General features: G+C 38.1%; 1 protein-coding gene across 11 annotated transcripts in view; it reads left to right on the top strand.

The window, feature by feature from the left end:
• Window positions 1–7,332: 7,332 nt before the first annotated feature.
• LOC149146556 (magnesium transporter MRS2-3-like) overlaps window positions 7,333–26,525 on the top strand; it is a 283,631-nt gene continuing 264,438 nt past the window's right edge. For all 11 annotated transcript variants that reach the window (XR_016265195.1, XR_016265196.1, XM_089452972.1 and 8 more), the window contains exon 1: window positions 7,333–7,890. Coding sequence is in view for 9 of the 11 variants with exons in the window: in XM_089452972.1 (XP_089309098.1) it covers window positions 7,516–7,890 (375 nt within the window). In the remaining 2 variants the exon portion in view is untranslated. The remainder of the gene's footprint in view (window positions 7,891–26,525) is intronic.

Genomic DNA, 26,525 nt, shown 5'->3' with positions numbered 1-26,525 from the left:
ATATTTCAGCATATCTTTCAAGATTTGTTGCTCCCAGAACATAAGAAACAACCACATCCTAGAATATTGTTTTGATTTTCTTCCCTAATTTCAGCAATTACAAGAGTACCTATGTTCTGTTTTTAATTTGGTTATTTTGACTTGTTTTTTTCCTATGACAATCAAGCTACCAACACTGGCTTGTTCCTCCATTCATAAATATTTTATTATTTTAGTTATTTCAATTCTTATTTGTTTTATTTAGTACCCATATATTCTACCCATTTTTGGAGACCAGGACTTGAGTGGAAGGAATTTTGTAACTTGAGCACTCCTATTTCCCTGTTGCCCTGTTGCTGGGGACTCTATAATTGGATTTGCTACCGAAGAAGCCTTCGCCTCTTATGCTCGATCTCCAACCGATGAAACTGCGACCTTTGCCTCTCACTCTGTCTTTGTTGCCTTCTATGCTTCAGCTTATGTCTCTACCATTGCGAGGAAACGAGTGCTTCAACTTGATCAACTGGCTCTTGAATTGATCCATAAGCGGGTGCTGGTTCAATTGCTCCTGCCTGCTTTAGTCTCTGCCTCTGTCATGTTTTCTGTGATCTATATTGAGTTTGGGTGTGCAAGTTTGTTAGTGATGCATGATACTTGCTAAATACAATAAAAGGATTAAGTATCAGTCGATAATTTCAAAATACAATAAAAGGATTAAGTATCAATCTTTCATGCAACACTCATTTTGTTGGCTTTCACATATTGTGAATTACAACAACACTGATTTGGTTGGCTTTCACATACTATGAATTGCAACCTTGATATTATTCGCGACGTATATCTATTCGTCCACAACAAGTTCTAAAGGTAGAAGGCAGGGACTTGTTGCCCCGCAGCCCTCCTTGTTAATAATAATTTTGTTTTAAAAATATTCATTTTCAAATCATCTAATAAAAAAAACAATATCAATAAAAACTCATTTGAATAAAATCTACAAACACAGATTTAAAGAAATGGAAATTTGAAGCATAGCCAATTCCTTTTTGTTATAAACTACATCCACTTCCAAGTCACGTCACTAGGTTATGGGGATCCAAATGTCTAAGATAACACATATTGACTCTCGAGAATATGACACACAAACAATTACAAAAATAAAATGAATAAATATGCAAAATCAAATTACATCAAGCACATATTGGGACACATTTAGTGGTAGGTAGGGACATATTGCACATGCTTTTTAAATTTTTGTGAAAGGTTTTTGAATTTTTCTATCCTATTGATCACCAACATGTTTGGATAGATACCACATGTCAATGTGTTGAAAATATGACATGTAAGGGTATCCTAGTGTATCATATATTTATTTTTCTAATTCCATAGATAAATCAAGCTTACTATTTATGTGTAAAAGTATATGAAATATCTATGTTTGTTTTTTTTTTTAAGTGTTTGGTTAGTTTTATGTAAATCATTATAGGTTAGGTGTATTGGACTATATTGGTATGTTTATTAGGGATATTATTTACAAATGTAAGGAACTATTTTCTAGGTTTTTCTTTAAGATTTTTTTTGGAAAAGATATATGTATAAGTATGTTGAAATATACACATAATTTATAAGACACGCAAAAATACAAATATAAAAGCTCTAAGGATTAGCTTAATTAGTTGAGCCATTGCCAAGGCATCTTTCCAATGAGGAGGTAATAGGTTCAATTTTATATTTGGTTGAGCCCCTTGGGTTGTTGCTTTTTGTTCTAACTCGCAATTGAGTCACCTTCTATTCAGATGTTCCAAGGATTAGCTCAAGTAGTGTAAACTAACCAGTTTCAAGTCAAATATTGTTGAGAGGTGATGAGTTGAAGTCTAGTAGAGTTCCTCTAGGTTAAGAGAGTTAATATAATGCTCCCAAGTAGATTACATGGATGTCATATTTGATAATAGATAGACGCTTAATGTGTATATGTCTAGAAAACATCATCACTAACATTTAATGCTACCTTGGTGCACACACACACACACACATATATATATAATAGCTTAAGTGGTTTAACCTATCATGTTGAAGTTGTATTGGTCAAGGAAATAACGAGGTCAAATTATCTTGGGTCATGTTGACCACTAGGGTTACATCTGAAGATTTGTCAAAGAATCCATGATCAAAGTACATTTAGAGCATTCCAACACCATCAAATCAATTAGAGTTCTAGACTTCATCAGGGCTTTTAAGCCCCTTTCTTCTTCTTCTCTTCATTATGTTTCTCAGATTCCACAACACTGGGGAGACATTGTAAAAATGATGCTAGTATGATGAAATAAATCCATGTAATAGGCCTAGGTAGCTTAGGACTTTACTAGCAAGTGAGTTCACTCTAGGGATTTTTTTTCACTTAGCTAATTATTCGTGTTTTTAACACTTATAATTAGTTGGGTTTTTTTCCCAGATATACCCCAAAGTTGGAGTGTGGATTGATGGTAGAGTCTTAGGTGAGTCCTAGTGTCTAGATTCAATGTATATTACCATATTAGATCATCTCTAAAGTTTCACAAAATTTGGTTAAGTCTAGGTGTCATTTTTAATTATTAAAAATTTCTCGTAGGATGAGATTTTTAATAAATTTTTGATGTAAGTTGTAATAAGTGTTGTCTAGAGATGTTGCAAGGGGTATGAGTACTCAAAATTAGATGTCTACAACTCAACTTTCTATTAAGACACACTTTGAAGGTCAAAAAATGATTACCCCTCAAAACCCACTTTTTTAAGTTTTGAGAAAAAAATGGAAAATAAATTAGCCAAAAATTAATAATTGAGAGAAAATTAAAATTCTCTCCAAGTCAAAGTGCCCAGAAGTGAGATGGAAATTGACAAGAATTAAAATTCAAGTTAAAAAAGTGATGTGAACTCCACTCATTCCATAAATCAAGGGAATTAACCACAAGAAAAATTTGGTGTCCCTAGCATTAAAATTCAAGTTAAAAAAGTGATGTGAACTCCACTCATTCCATAAATCAAGGGAATTAACCACAAGAAAAATTTGGTGTCCCTAGCCACCATGATATCCCCTGCAAATTCACACTTATTGAGGAGGCGGTTCAAGTTATTTGGTTTCACTAGATTAAATGATGGGATCTAAATGGGACTTGATCTAATTTGACTAAGAGAGCATTTCTAAAGTGATCTCATACCACTCAACCCAAGGACAATTTGTTGCAAACAACTAGCTCATTGGAGACTGCGTAGGGCATCTAGAAGGGTTTCCCTTTGCTTAAAGGGATCAAGACGTCTTGCCTTGGGATCACTTGGAGATGGGTGTTGTTGTTGTCGCCTTACACACACACCTAAGTTAGTGAGAAAATATCTTAACCCCACAAGGTGTGGTTGGTGGCAAGAACTGAGAAAAGGGGTTGTCACCTATTCCCAACTCTCTACGTTTAACTTATCTCCTAGGTTAGCTAAGTGGGGTGGTCCCTAATGAAAAGTTATATGATATGAGTCTTTAAGACAAAGGTTAATTTGGATTACTTGTAAAAAAATAACTTAATTCCAAGAATCAAGAAAGCATATGAATAAATGAGCAAATTTCAATGATATGTTCAAAGTATAGACCAGTGCCTTCAAATAAATAACAATAGTTTGCTCAAAAATCAAATCAAGATACAATGATAGACAATCCTGCAAAATCAAATGTTAGACCAAGATAATCATATAAACATAAATTTCAACTATAAAGGAGATATTACTTGAAAGTAAATGCCCAAATGACAAGATAGTGACATCAATTACTCATGAGCTTAAATGATCATCCAAACAACAAATATATGAAATAACTTTGAAATAGAGTTGCACCAATGAAAGATATTCCAAGTACAAGAAAGCTAAATGTTTCAAAAGTAAAAGAATTCACAATACTTGCATAATCCCTCCAAAAACTTGAAAATGACAAAGCATTGTAAAACAAACATTAAATTACATAATCCCCAATGCCTAGGTCTCTTGCATTTCTTCATCAACTGCTCCAGACTTAGATTGATGGGCCTCATTTGCTCTTGCTGTAACAATCCCATCGACTTCTTGTTTGCACCAAACTCCATTGCCTTCTGCACATTGTCCAAACGAGACTCCATCATATCCAAAGCCAATTGCAGCCCGGTAAGCTTAAATTCAATCAAATCCAACCACTTAGCCAATACATTATTTTGGGTCCTTGCTCCAATTGTAAGAATTTCAGCATGTCGAGAGATTAGAGAAATAATGAATTCAAGAAGTTATTCCATTCTTGCGAAACCAGGGCTAGAAGCCTCCTCTCTATCTCTCAAAAAATTCTCCATTGAATAGAGCCAACTTCTGAATCAAGCGTGAGCCTGAGGAGAGGAGAGCTGAATGTTGTTAACAATGAGAAGGAAGTCACCCAAACTTTCAGTGAATACCTTAATTTTTCCCTTCTGTTGCTCAATCCCGTTCGTTCCACATTAATTGTATTGAACCTCACCTTCAAGCTTCTCTCAATAATCATAATGAGAATAGAAAATAGAAAGGGACCTCCAAATATTTACGAGGATGAATTCCCAAATCTAGTTAATAATATGCCGCTTCTGTCAATAATCATAATGCGAATAGAAAGGGACCTCCAAATATTTATGAGGATGAATTCCTTAGTCTAGTTAATAATATGCCGAATTAGAAATTCGCACAAGTTTCCAATACTCTCTTCCATCTCTGTGACGCTCAATTTGTCATGTGCTCTGCGTTATGAGGCCTTGTGCTTCCAACTATCTATAGTGACGTAAGTCTCAATTTTTTGCCAAATCGATTTCTAAATATATTTTTGTTTGCTATCCTATGCCTTCCTTTGCACATTTAGTATCAGGATCCGCCTCCAAATCCTTGATTTCACTTGTCCGAAATAATTAAATTGAATGGTGTTGTTTGTCATTGTCCAGGAATATATTTAGAAATAGTGATCCCGGCCAAATTTGAGCTTTTCCTTGTGCTAGTTCCCCTCCTTGGTAGGTGAGGGAGTCAATAACTTCATTAAGATTTCTTCTCATATGATAAAAAGAAATATAATCAAATGAATCAACCAAGAAATATAATTAAATGAATCAACCAACATCTTGATCCTATGAAGATTTCTTCTCATATGATAAAAAGAAATATAATCAAATGAATCAACCAACATCTTGATTAAATGAATCAACCAACATCTTGATCCTATGAAGATTTCTTCTCATATGATAAAAAGAAATATAATCAAATGAATCAACCAACATCTTGATCCTATGAAGGATGGGAATATGAAATTTATCCTCATTCTCTTTGCATTTTGATTTTGCATTTTGAAACTTGATGAATAACAATACTTGAATTTCCAAAAATAGATAAACGACTGATTCCTTTGGATAAAGAAAAAACCAAGCCGCATAAACTCCGCTTGATTAATTGAAACTCATTTTTTTCTTCAAGGTATTAGAGAATTTTGTAAAAAAATATTTTGACCAATTATTAGGTATTCATTATCTTTTAAAACATTAATGTTTTTGTGTTCGTCACGAGCAAATGTACCACCTTACTTTAATTAACAACAATAATAATTTTTAATAATAAAACCCCCTTACATTGACATTTTTTTAAAAATAAAATTTAATAAAACTTATAACATTACTTAACTTTTATTAATCCCATTATCCTCACATAAACATTGCTAAACTATAATAACTTCAACAACCAAAACCAAAAATAAACTTATACAACAAACAAAATTAAATATACAAATAGAGATTAGTAAACAACTACTTCACTCTAACCACGTAAAAAAAGCTAAGTATTGAACTTATAACTCCCTATCATGACATTATTGTGAAAAACTAACAAGTGTGGACTTATCTACTTTATTGAAATTCAAATGTTATTCACCTTCTTCACTTGGGGAGGGAAATTGTATACGTCAGAATAATATATAATAACTTCAACAACCAAAACCAAAAATAAACTTATACAACAAACAAAATTAAACAAACAAAATTAAATATACAAATAGAGATTAGTAAACAACTACTTCACTCTAACCACGTAAAAAAAGCTAAGTATTGAACTTATAACTCCCTATCATGACATTATTGTGAAAAACTAACAAGTGTGGACTTATCTACTTTATTGAAATTCAAATGTTATTCACCTTCTTCACTTGGGGAGGGAAATTGTATACGTCAGAATAATACAAACAAGTGTAATAGGAAGCAAGCTACTTAATACCCGTTTTTTATGCAAAAAGTAATCAATAAGAATTATTGAATGTTTAAACAAATTCATAAATCTAATAATGAAACACATTTGAAGTAATTAATGGGCTAGATAACCTTGTAGCAAAATAGAGATAAGTGCATAGATAATTTTGTATGAAACATTAGCCCCAACATCATCATTTGTTACAAAAGTTAAGAGTTTATTAAAATGTGCTTGTGCATATTTCATTCCATCTTTAACTTAAGAAAACAAATAAGGAGGATAAATTACAATGTCTAGTATCTTTATATTAAATAATGAATATATATGATATAAATAAAATAAATAAATTTGAAGCTAATTATTGTAACAAACTATATATTTCACTTTAAATTTATACTCATCTTAGCAAATAAAATATATATTTCACTTTAAATTTATACTCATCTTAGCAAATAAACTATATATTTCACTTTAAATTTATACTCATCTTAGCAAATAAAATCTATGTCATAGTATTAAGTATGACAGAGAATTCTTATGTAATAAAATATCTAATATAAAAAAATTACAATGTTTAGTATATTAAAATAAAAAATTTAGTTACACAAAGGCTTAAGTCTTAATGCAAAAGATTCCTATCTTTTTTATTTTTTATTTTTAAGTTATGATTAAAATTGTAAAGAAAAAAAAATCTTATTTATTAGGGTTGATTTAAATTTTAGTTTTTATATTGCATCATATATATATATCCGTAAAGTTTATTAAAAAAAATAATTAACCAAATATTAAATATAAAAAATCCATAAATTAAAAAAAAATCATTCGTTAATTAATTAACAAAGATATAAGTTTTTATTTTTTAAAAATAATTTTTCATTTTAAAAATTTAATTTTAAATTATATAAAATTTGTGATACTTCAATAGAAATAAAAATAAAAAAATTTAAATTTAAAAATAAAAAATTTCAATTTTACCAAAACTTTTAATAAAAATTTACAAATTAACTAATAACACAATAATTTTAAATTTAATATTTAATTTTACCAAAACTTTTAATAAAAATTTACAAATTAACTAATAACACAGTAATTTTCGCCGAACCTCAATACTATATACTCTGCCTCTGCCTTCAGCGTATAATAGGGGCATTATTCATAGATCGAACCTGCACCATATAGAATCGGTGATCAACCAGACAGTCAATGAATTGAAATTACGTACAGTAAGACTCACACATATAGGTATCTCCCATAAAACACACTTGAGATGGAGCTTGTTCGCATAACATTCAAGTAGGATAAGGGATGGCGGAATTGGATTCATCCTTCAGTTCAGCGCGACAGCCACCATCATTTCGAAGAGCAGTAGTGAGCAAGAAAGGAATAGGCGTTCGCGCTTGGTTGCTGATAGACGGCCATGGCGGAACACAAGTGGTTAAAGCAGGAAAACAGGACATCATGCGCCGCACTGGCCTTCCAGCTCGAGACCTCCGCGTACTGGACCCTCTGCTCTCTTATCCCTGCACCATTCTTGGTCGAGACAGAGCAATTGTGATCAATTTGGAGCACATTAAAGCCATAATTACAGCTCACGAGGTTCTTCTGCTCAATTCGACTGACTCCACTGTTGCTCCGTTCATCGTCAATCTGCAAAGGCGCCTTCTCAATGCGCCCTCTCAGGTTTTTGCTCCTCGAACTGTGGGCATTGCTGTTTTTAGCTTTGAGTCCTAGGCAAGTAGCAATTTACGGTTTAATCCCTGGCAGCAGTTTTAAAAGCACAGAGCCTATTTTCCTCTCAGCACATACTGAATAAAAGAAAACTCCAAACTAATATTTGACCAGAAAACTATTTTATATGAGCCAGAGAATTGAAAGCACCGAGGTGTCCTCTTGGCATATTTTTTTGAAGGAAACCTGTAAATTAACATAAATTTATAGCTGACGGTCCGAAAACACGTAAAATAGTAAACAATTTTTGACAGAGGTTACCCATGGAGACGAGGTTAGGGCCTATTGCGGAAGATAGAGACATAATTTGTCTCATAGAAACACAAGAGCCTGAAGGGTGCAAGACACCTCTGTTTGAAGGATACTGGAAGATGGCAGTGTGGAACAAGGCAGCCCGGAATGGCAAAGGACACGGAGTATCATGGTTTTAGTAAGGGAGAAAGGAGCTCATTTCATTCAGTTAGAAAAAGAAGACTCAAATAAGCAATTCATTTGGCTTAAAATATCAGAAAATGGAAACCACATCAGAAAGACGGCATGCTATTTTGCGCCCCAAGTTTAAAAAATCTACAAAGGTAGAGGGCTTGACCACAAAGATCCGTTTGCAACCTTAAAAATGGATATTGCAACATATTCGCACCTAGGTGAAGTCCTTATAGTGGGTGATTTCAACGCTAGGATTGCAAGTGAGCAAGCTAGCATTCTTTGTTGTAAAGATGATTGCGACCCTATTTGGCTTACAGAAGAAAGTAATCATCAGTGGGAAAGAATTTCGGAGAACAAGGGCTGTAATCTCTTTAGTGAACAATTGCTTACTCTATGTGGGGCTTTTGATTTAGTTATTGGTAATGGCTTGACTAGATGGGCAAAGTCCGGTAATTTCACTTGCAATACTTACAATGGAGCAAGTGTGGTAGATTATGTAATTTGCTCGCATGGCTTGTGTGAGAAAATGGAGGAAGTTTTGATTGGAGATTAGCCGTGGGACTTAAAATCAGATCACAAGCCAATTTATTTATGTTTCTCTTGGATTGGAAAGAAACAATTAGAGTAAAAAATCAGCATGTCCAACAAAATCTCCCATAAGGCAGAATTATTTTGACCCCAAAAAATTGTAATACCTTCAAAATGATGCTAGAGAGGCTCTTTGAGAAGGAGAAAATTACAATTCACAGCCTTCATAGTCATGAATTAACACATTTAATTCAATGCGCACTTGAAATTGCAAAAAAAAAAATTAAGAAGTCTGAAACAAATTGCTTTCCGGTTAATGCTTGGTTTGACGAGGAATGCAAAAAGGCAAGGAGAATGTGGAAAGAGTCAAACAAGGATAACATAAAGCTCAAAGCTTACAAGCAGTTATTAAGCAAGAAAAAGGTTGATTTCATGGTTTCAAGGAGGGAAGAACTAATCTTCCTTGGGAAAAATAATCCCAAATTATTTTGGAAGGAGCTCTAACCGAAAAAGATACAAATTGGAAATAATATTACAGCTTCTAAATGGTTTGACAATGCAAGACAACTCTATGAGCAGGTTCCCAAGGTTGACCTTCCCCCTTGGTCAACACTGATACTGAACTCTTCACGGTACAAGAGGTAGAGATGGGTATCAAGAAGTTGGGTGTTGGAAAAGCAAAAGACTTAGCTGAACTCCAAGCAGAATATCTGCAGTGGGGCTCAAAGATTCTTGCACCTCACATAATCTTCAACAACATCATACAATAGGGGCTCCCCACAGATTGGACAACTAGTATGGCAATACCTCTTTTCAAGTGCGGTGACGTCAATAATCCTTCCAATTATAGGACCACCATGATAAACCCTTGTTTGCAAAGCTATTTGGAAGCATGCTAGAAAACAAAATTAGCAAGTGGGCAGAAGAAAGAGATAAGCGTGCTAAAGGGCAAGCAGGTTTTAGACCTAAGCATTCCACAGTTGATCATTGTATAACTTTAGGACACATCATTGAAAAAGTTTGGGAGAAAAAGGAAGAAGCCTTTTGTTTCTTTGTTGATTTCAGAAAAGCGTTTGACTCGGTTCCTAGGGATAAGCTTTGGCACAGAATGGAGGAACTTGGGGTTCCTAAACATTTGAGAGTAGCTATGCATAGACTATATGAAGAGGTGAAAGTCAAAATTAGAACTTCAGCAGGCATTTTTGAAAGTTTTAGAAATGATATCGGGGTCAAGCAAGGTCGCTCACTGTCTCCTACCCTTTTTGGTTTATATATCGACAAGCTTGAGGAGTGGTTAAATTCGCAAGGGGTGATGGTATCTATTTGGGCAAGTTTGTTATAAGGCTTCTTTTGTATGCAGATGACCTTATTCTGATTGCTAAATCGGCTCTTGGTTTGCAAGAGCACTTACTATCCCTTGAGCATTTTTGTAGAAGTGTGGGGATGCAAGTCAATATCAACAAAACAAAAGTAGTGGTTTTCTCTAAGAAAAGAAAAGAAAACATAACCAGCATAAGTTCTACTTTGAAGGCAACATTCTGGAAGAAGTTGCGGATTACAAATACCTCGGAATTGACTTCAACAAAAATCTAAGCTGGAATGGTTGTAGAAAGAAAAAAACTTTGGGGGGTTGGAAAGCATTTTATGCTTTTCAAAATAGGTGTAGAGAGGCAGAGTTACGGGACTAGAAAACCACTCAAACTCTTTTTGGGCTTCTAGTGATTCCGGTGATTCTCTATAGTTGTAAACTATGGGCTAGTAGTACATCTGACATGCAATGGAGACAAATTGAGAAAATTCAGAAGCGTTTGATTACAAACAAATTTAAGATTAAAAGTGCAGTTCCTTATGATATCTTGTTAAGTGAAATAGGGACTGCTCCTATTGAAGCAATTGCTATGGTGCGAGTCATAAGGTATTTAAAAAAAATTGAGCAAATGGAAGAGGGTAGATGGCCCGAGGTTGTCTTTAATGATAGATTGTGCAAGAGCAAAAAAACTTGGATGCAACAAAATAACAAATGGTTTAGTAAATGGGGTATTTGCTTGAACGCATGTCCCATAAACAACAAAGAGATAAAAACTTTTGTTATGGAAAAGTTCCACAAGTGTACTTGGGATAAGGAGCTAGGAAGAAAGAAAAAATACTATATTGAAGTGTTTAATTCCACTCATAGTCATCAACCAAAAGCATACATAGAGGCCAATATTTCTTGGAGAGCTAAAATTCTTATTGCTCAGTTAAGGAATAATTCTCATCAACTTCATTGTGAAACAGGGCGCTGGAAAAGGCCAAAGGAAGTGTGGGAGGAAAGAGTATGCATTTTTGGTTCTTCCGGAAAAGTGGAAACAGAAAAACATTTCATTTTAGAATGTGAGGCCTTCAAAGACAACAGGGAAAGTTATGCAGATAAGCTGGCAACTAGCTCTTGGGATAATCTATTTAGCGAGGGGTTTGTCGAGAAGCTGGGGGCATTTATTTTGAAGCTTCACAGAAAAAGGGCCGAATACATCAAGCAGATGAAGAAGCAATCTGTCCCATAGGCTATCTTTAGCCTCGTGGTTTATTTATTTATTTCTTTCTTTCTTAACATAAAAAAATTTCGGATTCCCTGTGCAGTGTAAATATCAAAGGAAAAAAATAACTTCCATTTTTATTGCTTATACAAACGATGAAAGGAAAAAATTTGAAAGGTTGATTTAATGAATCCAAGTCCTATACCTTGTATTTTATTTCCCTGTCTAAAAAAATAAAATATTGCCACAGTCATTTTTTATATGTAAATAAAAAAATATTATAAATATGATATATAGCTTTTTTTTCTTTTTCTTTTTTCAAAGTAAATGACAAATCATTAACCAAGAAAACGAGGTAATGAAATTGAGTTTTAATACCATATTTAAGAAATGTTGTGGAGAGAGCTAGGAGTTTCATACCATAGAACAAGGTTCTATTTCCATGGGCATTATCCAGCGTCTTAAAGTAGCCACTAGAATACTTGGGGCAGGGGTTGAACCTATGGCAATGCATGGTTATACCCTGTTAAGATGGAGTAGCCATACATATTGATGGGTGGTGGGGTCTATGTCATTTTATGAACCTACTTCCATTCCTTGTTTAAATCCTAGCAATTTAAAGTTTGTTGGGGTATGACCTTGTGACAAGTTGGATTGCCACATTGGTGACCTAGGTTTAAAACCTAGTGGATGTGCTCTTCTGGTTAACGAAGGTGAACAAGTCTTTCTAGGGTGTGGGTTATGTTAATGCAACAATATTGGGCATGTATGAATATAGAATAATTACTAATAGTGGCCCCCTATGCTAATGCAATCTTTGTGGATGAGGCCAAATGTAAGTCTTTGGTGACATTGACCGACTACATAGCCCTTTCGAAGGATACTTTACACAATTGAAGATTGTAATATTTCCATTTTATTATTTTCGTTAAAAATAACTTTGGCAAAATTACTCCATCAAATTCATTAAAAACACCATAAAATTTACAAAATTTTATACGATAGATATTGCCAGCAATTTAATCAAATTTGCAATAGAACATGGAAATGAAATGAAATGCTGCAAACTCAAAATTAACACAAGAAAACTCAGCAAAATTCAGCCTTATTATATTAACAGTGTTCCACAGGGACACGCCCCCCAGGGTGGGGGACATGCTTCCTCGCTCCCCCACGCTCCTGGGATGGGGAAACTCTTGGGGAAACGTTTCCCCACATCCCCTTTTTTGGGGAAACTCGGGGAAACTCTCGGGGGACTTTTTCCTGGTGATGAAAAGCGTCCCCGAGCTCCCCCCAATGTTTTTTTGCTAATAACAATTAAAAACATAAAAATTATAAATTTTAATATAATTAAAAAAATGAAAATAAAAACTAAAGGATAAATTAAAACTTTAAAACATAATCATTCACATTTCTCATTAACCCTACAATTTTACCTTGCCGCTCGACATTTTCCTTCTACTGTTGCTCAACATTTTACCCTGCCGCCTGAGATTTTCCTACTGCCACTACTCGACATTTTCCATCTGCAATTTGTTGTGATTCAGATTTACCATTAGCCGGGGGCCTAAGACATTTGGAGTTGTCGGATTGGAGTTGCGATTTTCATTTTGTGACTTGGAGTTGTGATTTATTATTTAGTACTTTTTGAGAAATTTACTAGTATTTCACTGCTTTCTATGTTTACTTTTAGTTTAGTATTCTATGGCTATTTTAGACTTCAACATAATGTCATTGTCATATGATGAATTTACTTTCGATGTGCATTGTGTAATTTCAATTGTCAAATGATTAATTTAATTTAGATGTACCTTGCATAATATTAATGCCCATTGCCAAATGATGAATTTAGATGGAACATTGCATAATGTCAAATGATGGATGCAATTAAGTAATTTACTTTTAGATTTACAATTTTACATTGATGATTGCAAAAATGTCAAATGATAATTATGATTCATAATAGTCTAATACGAAATGATGATCATATTTAGATGTACATTTCATAATTATTAAGAATTACTATTTACTAACTTAGTTATTGACATATTGTTGGGATTTTATTTTTTATTTATATATATATATATTTTTTATAATTTAATAATTTTTATGACTTCGACGTCCCTCCGTTTCCCCGAAATTTCCCTAAATTTTGGGGTTGTTTATATACGTCCCCCTTGTGCATATCCCCGCTCTCGCGTTTCCCCGTCCCGGAAACTCGGTGGAACATTGTATATTAATAGGGTTTTGAGAACCTGTTACAAACTCCAACAAATGGCTGACAATAGCTCTTGATCCTCCATCACATTACTGGAAATGACGCCCAAATCGGAGATCTGGGTGATCCCCACTCCAATCCACAGATTTGTGCCAAATTTGCTTGCCAACTGATGTTGATGAAGTTCTATGATATTTTTGAATGAAATATCCACAATACTGAGTTGGGGTTTCGTCCAACACACCAAGAAACCCAAGGGTTTTCACTTTAGGGCTTGTTACTACAAAATTTAGTAGGCCCTAGAGAGGGAAAGCCTATAGGACAAAAGCTAGACTAAGTGCTAACAATGGACAATGGCCCACTGTTATCACAACCAAGGTCCCTTGCTCTTTACGGACTTTCACCGATGGGAGGAGTCTTGATAAGATGATAATCACCTTTAATTGATATTCTAGGTATAAGGCACGAAGTGATCAAGCCAGAGCTCATTTGAAGGAGAGGCTCAATAAAGGTATAAGGCTTCAAAGAAACAAATCACTCTCTAAGAAAAGCCCTAGAAAAGAAGGCACAAGACCTAGGGTTTTGAGGTTTTTTTATGGTAATAAATATTCACAAGGTTAAGGCCCGAGAGAAAAGGCTTATTGAGATATACTCAACAAGTACTAAGCTCATACAACTTTCAAAGAAGTCCCCAAGTTGAGGGAGAAGAAACAAGGGTTTCCCTCTTAGAGCAACACTTAGGGCAAGAGATTTTATAGATGAGATTCGAGTGGTTTCCCACCAAACTTGGAACATAGGTAGCCTAGACCCTAAGATTGATGTTTAGGCTCTCGAATTCCCAAAAAGTCTTCTCCCTAAAATTTCGCTACAAGCCCTAGATTTTTGCCCTAGCCTTAAAGGACCAAATTTTAAGAGGAAAAATTATGGATGAAAAGTAGAGATAACTACCAAGGGCTTGGATTAGTGCTTTGTCCTTTGGGCAAATGGAGTCTTGGGATGTTCAAGATGAGCTAAATCGTCTCTAAGGAGGCTTAAAAATGATGCCCTACGTACCACATTTAAACATTTACCCACTTCAAAGATATGGAATTTCATGGAGAGTTCAAGAATTTCCTCAACTAGGAACATTCATTACATGCCATACATTGAATGACATATGCAATACTCAACTAGAAAGCCTTCCAAAGTTAATTTTCAATAATTAGGACACAATTAGCACATTCTAGAAGCAAAACTTCCATACATCAAACAAATTCGTGAATGATATAAAGAAATTATTGTTGATTTGGGGTAGCATCAGATGTGCTCTAGGCCTCAAATTTTGCAAGGAGGCTTGGGTACATGTATTCCAAAGAACCCAGAAACTGTTTTGGGAAATTCCACCTAGGGACGATTTTATTAAAATAATTAATATTTTTAATGGAGTTCCTAAGTCTAAACTTAGGAAAATTAAAATATTAATGAGTATTAATCTAATTGTGGGTGTAACTTCTATAAGAAGACAGAGATCAAGCCAAAACGATAGGAGCCTTTGATTAGGAGTTAATCTAAGCCGTTGGTTGTTCAACAGAAAGATATAAGAAGGGACTTGAGGGTCATTTAGAAAACACACCAAGAGAGATCAAGAAATCGATTTTATGAAGTGAGAAGTTCTCAGGAGGAAAATTCGATTGAGGAGATTTCTTGCAGTTGAGTGGCAGGGATAGCATCCAGAGAGAGAGTGACTTTCTCAGCTGAAGACTCATTAGCAAAGAGAGGTAGAGAGTAATCCAACAGTGGCAGCACTAAGCTAGAGGGGTTGACGCAGAGCCATGCAGAGGCAGCGCAGAAGCCAATGAGGAGTCCGAAATTTGTAGAGGGAATTCGAGTTTTAGAAGCCGAGAGCCGGGGTGTGAGACTGGGAGGCAGAAATTGAATCTCCTGGGCAGCAAATCGACCAGTCAGAGGATTGACGCAGTCCCTAGAGAGCTTGACGTTGGGCTAACGTAGAGGCAGCGCAGAGTCAACCAAAAAAGTTGGGGGGAAATCAATCTGGGGCTGGATCAACTAGGATTTCCAGTGATAGTGTGAGGTAACGTCACAATTCTTTTTGTCAGTATTTCTCTCTCTGTAATCGAATAACCTGAGAGGTATTCAGAGATGTATTCAGAATTTGCTACTGCTTAATAATAATAAATCCTTAGAATTGTTGCACCAGTTTTCCCGCATTGGGTTTTTCCAGGGACATTTGTCCAAAAATAACGGTGTCCAATGTGTTTGTATTTCCTTGCTCAAATTCTATGTTTCAGAATCATATTTAATTTGGTGTAGGTTGCTTTAGTAATTTGCTTCAATATTTCAAGAAGAAATCCGAAATAAGTTTGTAATGTAATTTACAATCTAGGTGAAGTACATTTAGCTGGTTGCAGTAGGATTCTTGAGATTGTTAGATCCAGGAATTTCAGATGGTATCAAAGCATTTGATGTGAAACAGGAAGAGCAGATCTAGCACTGAAGCAAAGGCCAAGTTGCTGCAACAAGCAACTGTTTGAATCCCGTGAGGGATTGCGCAGTTCTAGCCAGGAGTGCTATATTTTCGAGGTTGTCTCTCTCTAAGTGAGTCGATAGAGAGGTAAGACTGCTGGATCGAGAATTTGCCAGAGGCAAAGGGAGCCACACAGAGCCTCAGTGCGGAGCTAGGAGGACACAATTTTCTGCAAGCTGAGTGCTATGCAGAAAAGCTGCGGAAGAAGGAAGCAGATCGCATAGTGAGGGAATACTTCCTTAGTGGTTTCTTTTCGAGGAAATCAGTATTTCTCATTTGCTGGGCAGCAGAGGAGCAACAGACTTACCAACTCCATCAGGGAGTACGTAATCCAGCCTAGAAGCTACGCAGTAGGGAGAAAGAGGGAGTTGTTCGACAATTTTCGAAGGAGATGGCAACCAGTGGCTTGAGGGATCAGGACAGGTTGGATGGAGCATCCAATTATGTCATCTAGAAGGCTAGAATGTCTTTCCTTCTAGATGAGCATGCCCTCAAGACGTATGTCGACAACGTGGTGGCTGAACCTGCAGATGTAGATCTACTGAAAAAGTACAAGGTTGAGATGGAAAAGGCCAAGAGGATGATCCTAGATGGAGTCAAGGATCACGTGGTGTGCCACATTGCTAGCAGAGCGATTGCTAAGGAGATGTGGGATGCCTTGGCCACGTTATATCAGGGATCTTCCGAGTAGCGGAAGATGTACTTATATCAAATGTTGAGATCTGCTCAGATGCAGAAAGAGAGCGTGTGGATCCATTCCTCACGAAGCTGAAGGAAACCCGTGATGAGTTGTTTGCTGCGGGGCATACACCTCAGGATTCAGATTTAGTTAGACTAGCCCTCAATTCTATCTCAGATGAGTGGCAAGTATTTGTCCAGAGTATCCTGGGCAGAGCAACATTGCCTAATTGTGATGAGATGTAGGCAACTCTAAAACAAGAGGAGTTGAGGAGAGACCTGGTCAAGGTCAAACTTAATGGAAACAACAGCAGCAATGGGTCGAAGCCCAAGGAGGAGGAGGACAATACAACCCTTCATTCGAAGGGACAACAGGGGCAATAAAGACGAAAGAAGGGTGTCTCCAAGGTAAAGTGTTTCAGATGTGGCGAGAGGGGCCACTATGCATCCTAGTGTCCTTTGAAGAAAAAGGACAAGGATGAGAAGCATGATCCTAAGGTTGCAGCTGGGGCAACAAAGACGAAAGAAGGGTTTCTCCAAGGTAAAGTGTTTCAGATGTGGCGAGAGGGGCCACTATGCATCCTAGTGTCCTTTGAAGAAAAAGGACAAGGATGAGAAGCATGATCCTAAGGTTGCAGCTGCAAAGATCGAAGAGGAGGAGTTTGCCATGACAGCTGAGATACCTCCAGGAGGGAGGTGGGCTGATTTGGAGCTATAGTTCGAAAGAGCTACATATGGGCAGGATCCTTGAGGAGTCCTGCTATGGGAGCCTGGTTGTGCAGTAGCAGGATGGTCTAGTGTCGGATGGTGCCGAGGAGTGTCGAGGAGACAGTTGCAGTGGCTAGGAGCGCTAGAGACTGAACAACACAGAGCAGAGTTGGCAACAATGCAGATGGCACAGAGCATAGGTCAGCAACAACGCAATAGATTTAGAGGGTCAGCGTAGAAACTAGCAGCAGTAAGGCTTCAACATTCACGTTATTGAACACAGTTAGTTCAGTAATTTTGGATGTTTTTCAGTTGCTTCTCTCAGCAACTGAGTTGCAGTACAGACGCAGTATTAGCAGTGGCAGTGCTAGCAGCATAGAAGATGCAACATTTGCGAGGGAGTTGTAGTACAGATGTAGCATTGGCAGTGGCAGTGTCAAAGGCAACCGTACAGTTATAGCAGCAACGTAGTAGTTGGTGGACAACATGTTAGACTTCAACAATGCAGAGAACGATGCTTCAGAGTCGAAGCAGTATGCAGCAACAGTATATTACTAGAGCACATTCCTCGCTAAGAGGGAGTGTTGATTTGGGGTAGCATTGGATGTGCTCTAGGCCTCATATTTTGCAGGGAGGCTTGGGCACAGGTATTCCAAAGAATCTAGAAACCGTTTTGGGAAATTCCACCCAGAGACGATTTTATTAAAATAATTAATTTTTTTAATGGAGTTCCTAAGTCTAAACTTAGTAAAATTTAAATATTAATGAGTATTAATCTAATTGTGGGTGTAACTTCTAGAAGAAGACGAGGATCAAGCCAAAACGATCTGAGCCTTTGATTAGGAGTTAATCTAGGTCGTTGGTTGTCCAACATAAATATATAAGAAGGGGCTTGAGGGTCATTTGGAAAACACACCAAGAGAGATCAAAAAATCGATTTTCTGAAGTGATAAGTTCTTAAGAGGAAAATTCGATTGAGGAGATTTCTTACAGTTGAGGGGCAAGGATAGCATCTGGAGAGAGAGTGACTTTCTCAGCCGGAGAATCATCAGCAGAGAGAGGCAGAGAGTAATCCAGTAGTGGCAATGCTGAGCCAGAGGGGCTGACGCAGAGCCACGTAGAGGCAGCGCATAAGCCAATGAGGAGTACGAAATGTGTAGAGGAAATTCGAGTTTTAGAAGCTGGGAGCCGGGGTGCAAGAACGGGAGGCAGAAATCGAATCTCATGGGCAGAAAATCGACCAATTAGAGGATTGACACAGTCCCTAGAGAGCTTGACGCTGGGCTGACGCAGATACTGCGCAAAGGCCGCACAGAGTCAGCCAGAAAAGCCAGGGGGCATTCAGTTTGGGGCTAGATCAACTAGGATTTCCAGTGATAGTGTGAGTAACTTCACAATTCTTTCTGTCAGTATCTCTCTCTGTAACTGAATAACCCGAGAGGTATTCAGAGATGTATTCAGAATTTGCTACTGCTTAATAATAATAAACCCTCAGAATTGCTGCACCGGTTTTCCCGCATTGGGTTTTCTGGGAACATTTGTCCAAAAATAATGGTGTCCTACGTCTTTGTATTTCCTTGCTCAGTTTCTATGTTTCAGAATCATATTTAATTTGGTGTAGGCTGCTTCAATAATTTGCTTCAATATTTCTAGAAGAAATCTGAAATAAGTTTGTAATGTAATTTACAATCTAGGTGAAGTAGATCCAGCTGGTTGTAGTAGGATTCCTGAGATTGTTAGATCTGGGAATTTCCACAATTATTACCCCCTTAAGGTGAGGCAGTTCATCACCCACCAGGGGTTGGGACATGCATGGGTTCCTTCATGATATGGAGGCACTCATGGGCCCCTACGAACCAGGGTGATGGCCATGATAAAGGGGTAGAGCTAATGTTTGGCTTTTGCCCACGTGCTATATTAAATGTCCTGACCATCTTTTGCATTTTATAATATTTTTTCTTTTGTTTTTTTGCTTGTGGCCATGATATGATTTTAATTTTCTTTTAGCTGCATCAACATCTAGGGCAACATTTTCAGGCCCGATCCAGATATCTGGACAAGGGAATGGAGAGTGCCATTGCCTTGTGGACCTAGTAGTCATGTAGACTTAGAGAAGGAAAATGGTGAAATATGGATTGTAATGTGTGAAGGGGAGTGAAAGTGTGGAACGGGAAAATGGGACCATGCTATCAAAATCAGGGTTTCCCAAGTAGTGCCCTTCCTAAAACCATAGGTCAATAGGGGAGATCCCATGGGATTAGGATTGAGGATTAACCCCCCATTTTGTGAAAATTCCTACACTCAAGGAACCCCTACTGCAGCAAAACTGAATTTACTTCTCCTACTTGATTTTAATATACTGTTGGAAATATTGAGGGGGGGGTGAATCAATATTCCTTAGCAATTAGCACTTTTAAATCTTTTCAGAGCATTATTTAATCTTCAATTATTATTAATGTTTATGCAGTAATAACAGTAAATAAAAGAACACAGTAGACACAATAATTTTAGGTGGAAAACCCCCTCCGAGTCAAAAACCATCGAATTCTTTTCTAATAAATTCTTTAATCTTCAGCCCTAACTGAAATGAAAGCAACAACTTCCTAGAATTCTAGAAAAACATTCTTCTCCAGCTCCCACTGGAAGGATGCCCCAATGCCCTAGTTTCTTCAGTAGTCAACTGAATGGATGCCCCAACATCCTAGACCAACCTACCACCCTGAAGTGTTCACAGGCTCCAACCTGTAGGCGACTTCATGCACCAGCCTAGCACCTCCCTGCCACCCTATAATGACTGAAATGAGACAAGAGTGTGGATTCCCGTACCAGGGACAACGATCCACGATACAATATGATTTACAATGATTTTGACCAAACACCCAATCACACTGACCTGCAACCCAACCATGACATTATCCCAACAGGGACTCCTATCTCTCCCAATAATTCCTTTTCGACTCTAGGCAGATTGACTCTTTTACAATAATGATTCTTCTAATGATGACACTTTTACAAATGACTCTTTTACAACTTTACAATGATGACTCTTGGCCTTGACACTTCTTCACAATATACAGATGGCTATCATGTCTTCAAAGGATGTCCTGTTGCAATGCTTCCTTTGATTTGATACTTCTGCTTTTGAATTCTTGCTTGAAGTTGTACTTGAATCTTCTTCTACCTGCATGCAAAATTTTCCTGGCGAAACCGATCCCAAAACAAAACAAAATACCCTTCAACTTACCTCTGCCTGCAAAACACATGTAAGTGCATAATAATGAATAAATACAAATTAAAATTACAATGTGTATCTGAAGTGTGCTTATCACTTTTGTTGTTGACTTGTTGCAGCAGTAGACAAAGACTCCCACTCTTGATATAGGCCTGGACTCTATGCAAGACTATATCCAAAACTAACCTAAAGATATATATAATAAAAACTGATGATAGACCCTAGACTTGTGATGGACCAAGTTCTAAGTACAACAACAGAGACCATTCTATCAACTATGACAAGAGAAGTAACATGAACTTACAACATCGTATAGATTTAGCAAACTTGGTGTAGCATCAAGAATATGTAGCATAAAATGTGTAGTATCAAGAATAGGACATTTGAAAAACTAATTGTGACATATAGAGACATAGAGATATAACCGAGAAACTGTATATACTTACGTTGTCCTGAAAAAACATATGTCAGAGATGATACTCAAAATTCAAATGTAAACACTAATCATACATACCTTGCTATAGGAGACTTACCCTTGACCATTGATGTGTGGTCCTTACTGCAGTGATCCTTGAATGCATGCTTTTTCTTGCCTTTTAGGAGCTTGATATTGAATTTGGTGTATCTATGTAATTTCGGATCTCTAGGGTCTGAAATTTCGTCCTGTGGTAGCCCTCTGAGTCCTCTTTCCAACCCCACAGGTCTGATCAAGATTGGATTATTCAAGAAAGAGTTATGCCCAATATCCCACAATGACTTGATTATAGACTCGTTCAGTAGAGCGAACTTGTACGTAATGCCATGTGTCACTGTGGCGACCTTCGGCCTTGAAAACGCTACTCAGCGAACGAAAGTTCGTCCTCTTTCTGTGACTATTTACAAAATTTGAATCCAATGCTCAGAGAGAAAGTTATGACGATTTTCCCAACGTCACTTGTTTGACATGGAATTCGGGAGCCTGCAAAAACCATAACTTCCTCAGATCATATCTTTGAAAATATAGCGAACCAATATCTGAAATTCGGTCACGAGGTTCATCAAGATTTTGACGCAAATGGGTTTTAACTTCAGCTTCTGAAGCTTCGCAAAAAAAAATGTATAGCGAAAATGCCACGATGACCTGTTTGAAACTACAAAATCCCTACTAGAGGAGGATATGAGGGTCACTATCTATATGAATGTCTTGAGTTGAGAGAGTCCTCAACAAGTGAACGTTGGAGGGATTTTAGGAAAAAAACAATATTAATTATTTACTATTCAATGACCACAACCAATTATGAGTGCCATGCCACAACCCCATAGGGTTTTAGCCCACTAACTGGGGTTACTAACTTCAAACATGAATATCTCTCAAACCGTGAAGAATTACTTGGCGTGCCATATATAAACGGAAACATCTCGACGAGTAGAATCCATCTAGAAGATCCTTGACTCAGAATAGAGTAAATTGTCAAGTCAAAATGCCCATGCAAGGTCGGGGTAGCCCTTGGTGCTGCTTGGGTTGACATCAATGACAACCACTGATCAACATATACATTATCAAGTTATTTTTCTGAATAATACTAAAGTAAATTACTTCTGCAACGTACACCAATTTAATTTGATTACATGAGACAAGAAACTGAGAAAAGAACAAGATACATAGGACACCATTATTTTTGGACAAAATAGTCCCCGGAAAAACCCAATGCAGGAAAATCGGTGCAGCAGCTCTGAGGGTTCTATATTATTAAGCAGTAGTTTTGAATACAATGCTAGATGCTCTCTTGACAATCCAGTTACAGATAAAAATATAATGGTGGAAAACTGAGTGAGATTACCTCACTTCACCTGATAGTTTCTGGTTGATTTGGCAGCAGAACTGGCTAACCTCGACTATCTCTGCGCTGGCCTTGTGTTAGCTTTACAGGCTCTGCATCAACTTTGTGCAGTCTCTTCTGCCTCCTAGAGCTTCCGTGTCAAACTTTCTCGGCTGTTCCTGCAGCTCCTCGACAGTTCCGGATTTCTGCGTGAGGGCAGCCTCACTTCTGCGATGGCCCTTTTGGCTCTATGTCAAGACTGCGTGGGCCTAGATTGGCCCAACGTCAGTCCCTCTAGATGCTGTGTTGCCTCCACTAGTGGCTCTACACCTCTCTACCCAGTATTCCCGAACTATCCCGACCCCCTGCTGCAGAATGACCACTTAGTTTGAAATTCTAAGCTTCCTAGCCCCAAAATTCACACTCTAGATCAATTTGTTCTCTCCGTGTGGGTTTCTAAATGAACCCAAGCCTCCTTATACTTTTCTCGTTGAGACTTCAACGGTTGGGATTAAGTCTCTAATCAATGACTAAAATTAAAACTTGACTTGATCCTCTTTCTAGAACATTCTCACCCATATTTTGATTAATACCCTTTAATAGTTTATTTTTCCTAAGTTTAGACTTAGGAACCCCATTAAAAATATTAATTATTTTAATAAAATACAATTAGGGTGGAATTTCACCAAATGGTTTCTGGGTTCTTTAGAACTCATGTCTCTTAGCCTCCAACAATTGTCATGGCTAGAGCACATCATATGCTACCAAAAACTAACACATTTAAGGTGATGGAACAAAACCGTTGTCAAATCCCTTCCTTCTTCCAAGTCACCTAATATTCCATTCCTAAGATGCCCAACAAAAACAAGCATAAGCACCTGATTGCACAATGAAAAATGTTCCTTTTGGGTTGGATTGCTCACCTTCTAACATATGCTCTTGATAGATGGGCAAGAGTAAATATCACTGATGCAGGGAGCGAAGATCAAATGCACAAAATATCGGCTACATCGGTGGCTGTCAGGGGCTGCTGGCTGCCAACCGAAGAGATAACTAGGAGAAAAATTCTCCTATGGGTCACCCACTTTTGGTGGGTAACGTCTGTCTCCAACTGGGACATGAGCTCATCGCAGAGTGCACGATCCATGTACTCGAATGGGGAGGTCATCAGAACACCAAAAATCCTGGATTGCAGACTTGCACCCTGCACATCACAAACAAAGTTGGAAGCATGTGTTTTGGGCATACCTTTATCGCCCTTGTTTGCATCAAATAATAAAGTGTGATGTCCCCTCTAATTAAAATCAATAAGCAATACTACCATTTTTGCAATTTTGATTAGGTGAACACTAATTTTCGCCCACAACTTAGGAGATTGGATAAATTAAAAGAAGAATTAATTTTCGGGTAAAGAGAGGGACCCACTTTAGATAAAAAGAGAAATAGTGGAGCTAGTGGAAGGTGGGGGCCACTCCATGACATAGTACCCACCCCTTGGAGAGAGAAGGAGGGAAACGAAAATTCGATGGGTGAAGCCCACAAGGCAATAGAAGGGCCATAAATTATAAATGGGAGATGGAGAACTCATTTTGGGACCTTTTGCTAATTTGATATTTGAATCATTGTTTGCTCAAACTGTTTAGCTGGGTCAACAGAGTGTTGTTCAACATGAGATTTCTGAGGGGAGATCTCAACGCCTACTTCGGTGGACTTCGAGTGCCACCCTAAGGGAGCTCTTGCTACATTCTTGGAACTGTTCCAGAGGAATTTTACAGGGAGGTTCGACCTGTTGAGGAGTAGGCTGGGCGCAGTAAGGGGCCATGCACTCTTGTCGGGAGTGAGCTACATGACAGAGTTGGGTCCAAGAAATTAGAGGCATATTCTCTTGGCACCTAGCAACGTTTTTGTAGTGGATTGAGGGGCATGCTGAGTGGACAACATATAGGCTGGATTTCTTCTTCTTGGGCCAGCGTAAAAGTCTTTGACTGGGCTTGCGCAGTCATTAGAGGAGCACCTTGGTTGTGGGGGCTTGAACCGGAGTTGGGCTTGAGGATTACAAGGGGTCATAAGGATAATTCTTGGAGGAGTTCTCAACTAATTTTGGAGGGCTTTGGCAACTGTTTCTCAGGCAGTACGAATTACCTAGCTGGATATGGAGCTCACACAAATTGGGGGTAATTTCAGAAGGTTGGAACGAGACCCAACCCTTTTTGGGTTTTTTATGAGTTTGTTAAGGAGAGGCCAAGATTAATTTAGCAGAATTTTCTGAGCACTCTAGAGGGATCAAACAACGGTCTCTTCACAGCTAGCAGTGCAAATTTCCAGGGCCAGCGAAGAGCATTGAGGAGGCACTTTCCAGCATCCGGGCAACATATTTTCTCACCTGGGATTTATCTAGCTTGCTTTGGCAAGCCCAGGTGCACATATTCCATACACCTATTGTACTCTCCTCTTGATAATAAAATGGCTTAGCTAGGTGCAGTTTTTGGCCTATTTATGGGTGTCTATTTGTTGTCTGAAATTTTTATGTTGCATGTGTGTTTTGCTTGAGTATCACTGTTAATTCTCCTAATAGGAATATTACAGTGGTATCAGAGCTCTGGTCTTGCCTCAGCCGCGGGGACATTTCTATGACCACAGAAGAGAAGCAGAACATAACTTACAGGAGGCATAGATACAAGAGCCAGGAGAGGGATTTGGAGATTACACCTAATATTAAGGCCCTAGAACAAGAGGTAGAGGAAATAAACATGGTGGAACCCAAGAGCAAAGAAGAGGCAACATTCGATAAACTCTTGAGGGCCCTGAATGACTTGGCCAAGGGACAAAAAGAAATGCTAGAAGAGATTAAGCAACAGAACCGGGACAAGGTATTCATCGAGATTTCTTGTTTGGGGAGACTTCAGGGGCTTCCCACCAGTATGACCATCATTCCCCTTTAACTCACCCACATGCTTTCAGTGGGCCAACCAAGACTACATTGCCCACATTTTTGCCCTCAGGAGCAGGTGAGCAGGCTGGACAGGATGAGATGCCCATGGGAGAGTATTTTTGGGAGTGGTAGTTTATGGGGGAGGACTTTCGAGCTGCACTGTCCTTCTGGGACTTCTGCCAGCTCAATTAGAATGACAATGGCAAGGGCGCAGGGGGTTTAGGCATGTAGGATTCATAGATGCAGTGTACCATTGGGAGGATGTATCTCCCCACATTCGATGGGTCATCCAAGTGCACGACTAGGGCATGGGTGGAGAAGTTGGACATGTATTTTTAGCTTAGCTGGATGACTGAGGTGGAAGCCATCAAAATGGCTACCTTGCACTTGGAGGGGGAACACATGATTGGTGGTTCCATGGGTTGACCACGCTAGGGCATGCCAGTGTGACTTCCTACAAGGACTTCACACGGAGGGTTGTGGAGTGTTTTGATAGGAGGGATCCAGAGGCACATTTCAGAGAGCTGACACAACTCAAGCAGACAGGCAGCCCCGAGCACTACATATCGAAGTTTTTGAGGGTATTAGTGATGGTGTCAGACTTGTCAGATGCCAGGAGGGTCTATACCTTTGTGTAGGGCTTGATTGAGCCTTTGCATGAGCTAGTGAGGTCCCACAGGCCCACTACTTTACAGGAGGCAGTATCTTGCGCCGGGTATTTGCAGGACACAATTCCCAAGGCTAGGGAACTAGTTCCACCACAAGCTCCTTTCCCACAAAGGGGCCGTGACACTAGGACTCCACCACAACTAGATATTCAGGGGCGTGGGCAGTTGGATGATGAGACCCATAAAGACCTTCGCAAGAGGAAGTTGTGCTTCACTTGCTAGGAGCTGTGGGCGCCAGGGCACAGGTGTACCAAGGGCAAGACACACTACATAGAGGTGTTTTTTGATAGTGAGCCAAAGGATGATGTAGAGCAGGAGATAGGTGTTGGTGATGATGAGCCACAGGTGACAGGAGGAG

Source organism: Pinus tabuliformis, chromosome X (genome assembly GCF_031772625.1).
Source record: "Pinus tabuliformis cultivar Carrire ecotype Pingquan chromosome X, CPIR1, whole genome shotgun sequence".
Taxonomy (NCBI): Eukaryota; Viridiplantae; Streptophyta; class Pinopsida; order Pinales; family Pinaceae; genus Pinus; species Pinus tabuliformis.
Note: the sequence above shows the minus strand (reverse complement) of the source record. Positions and strands in the feature narration are given on the sequence as shown.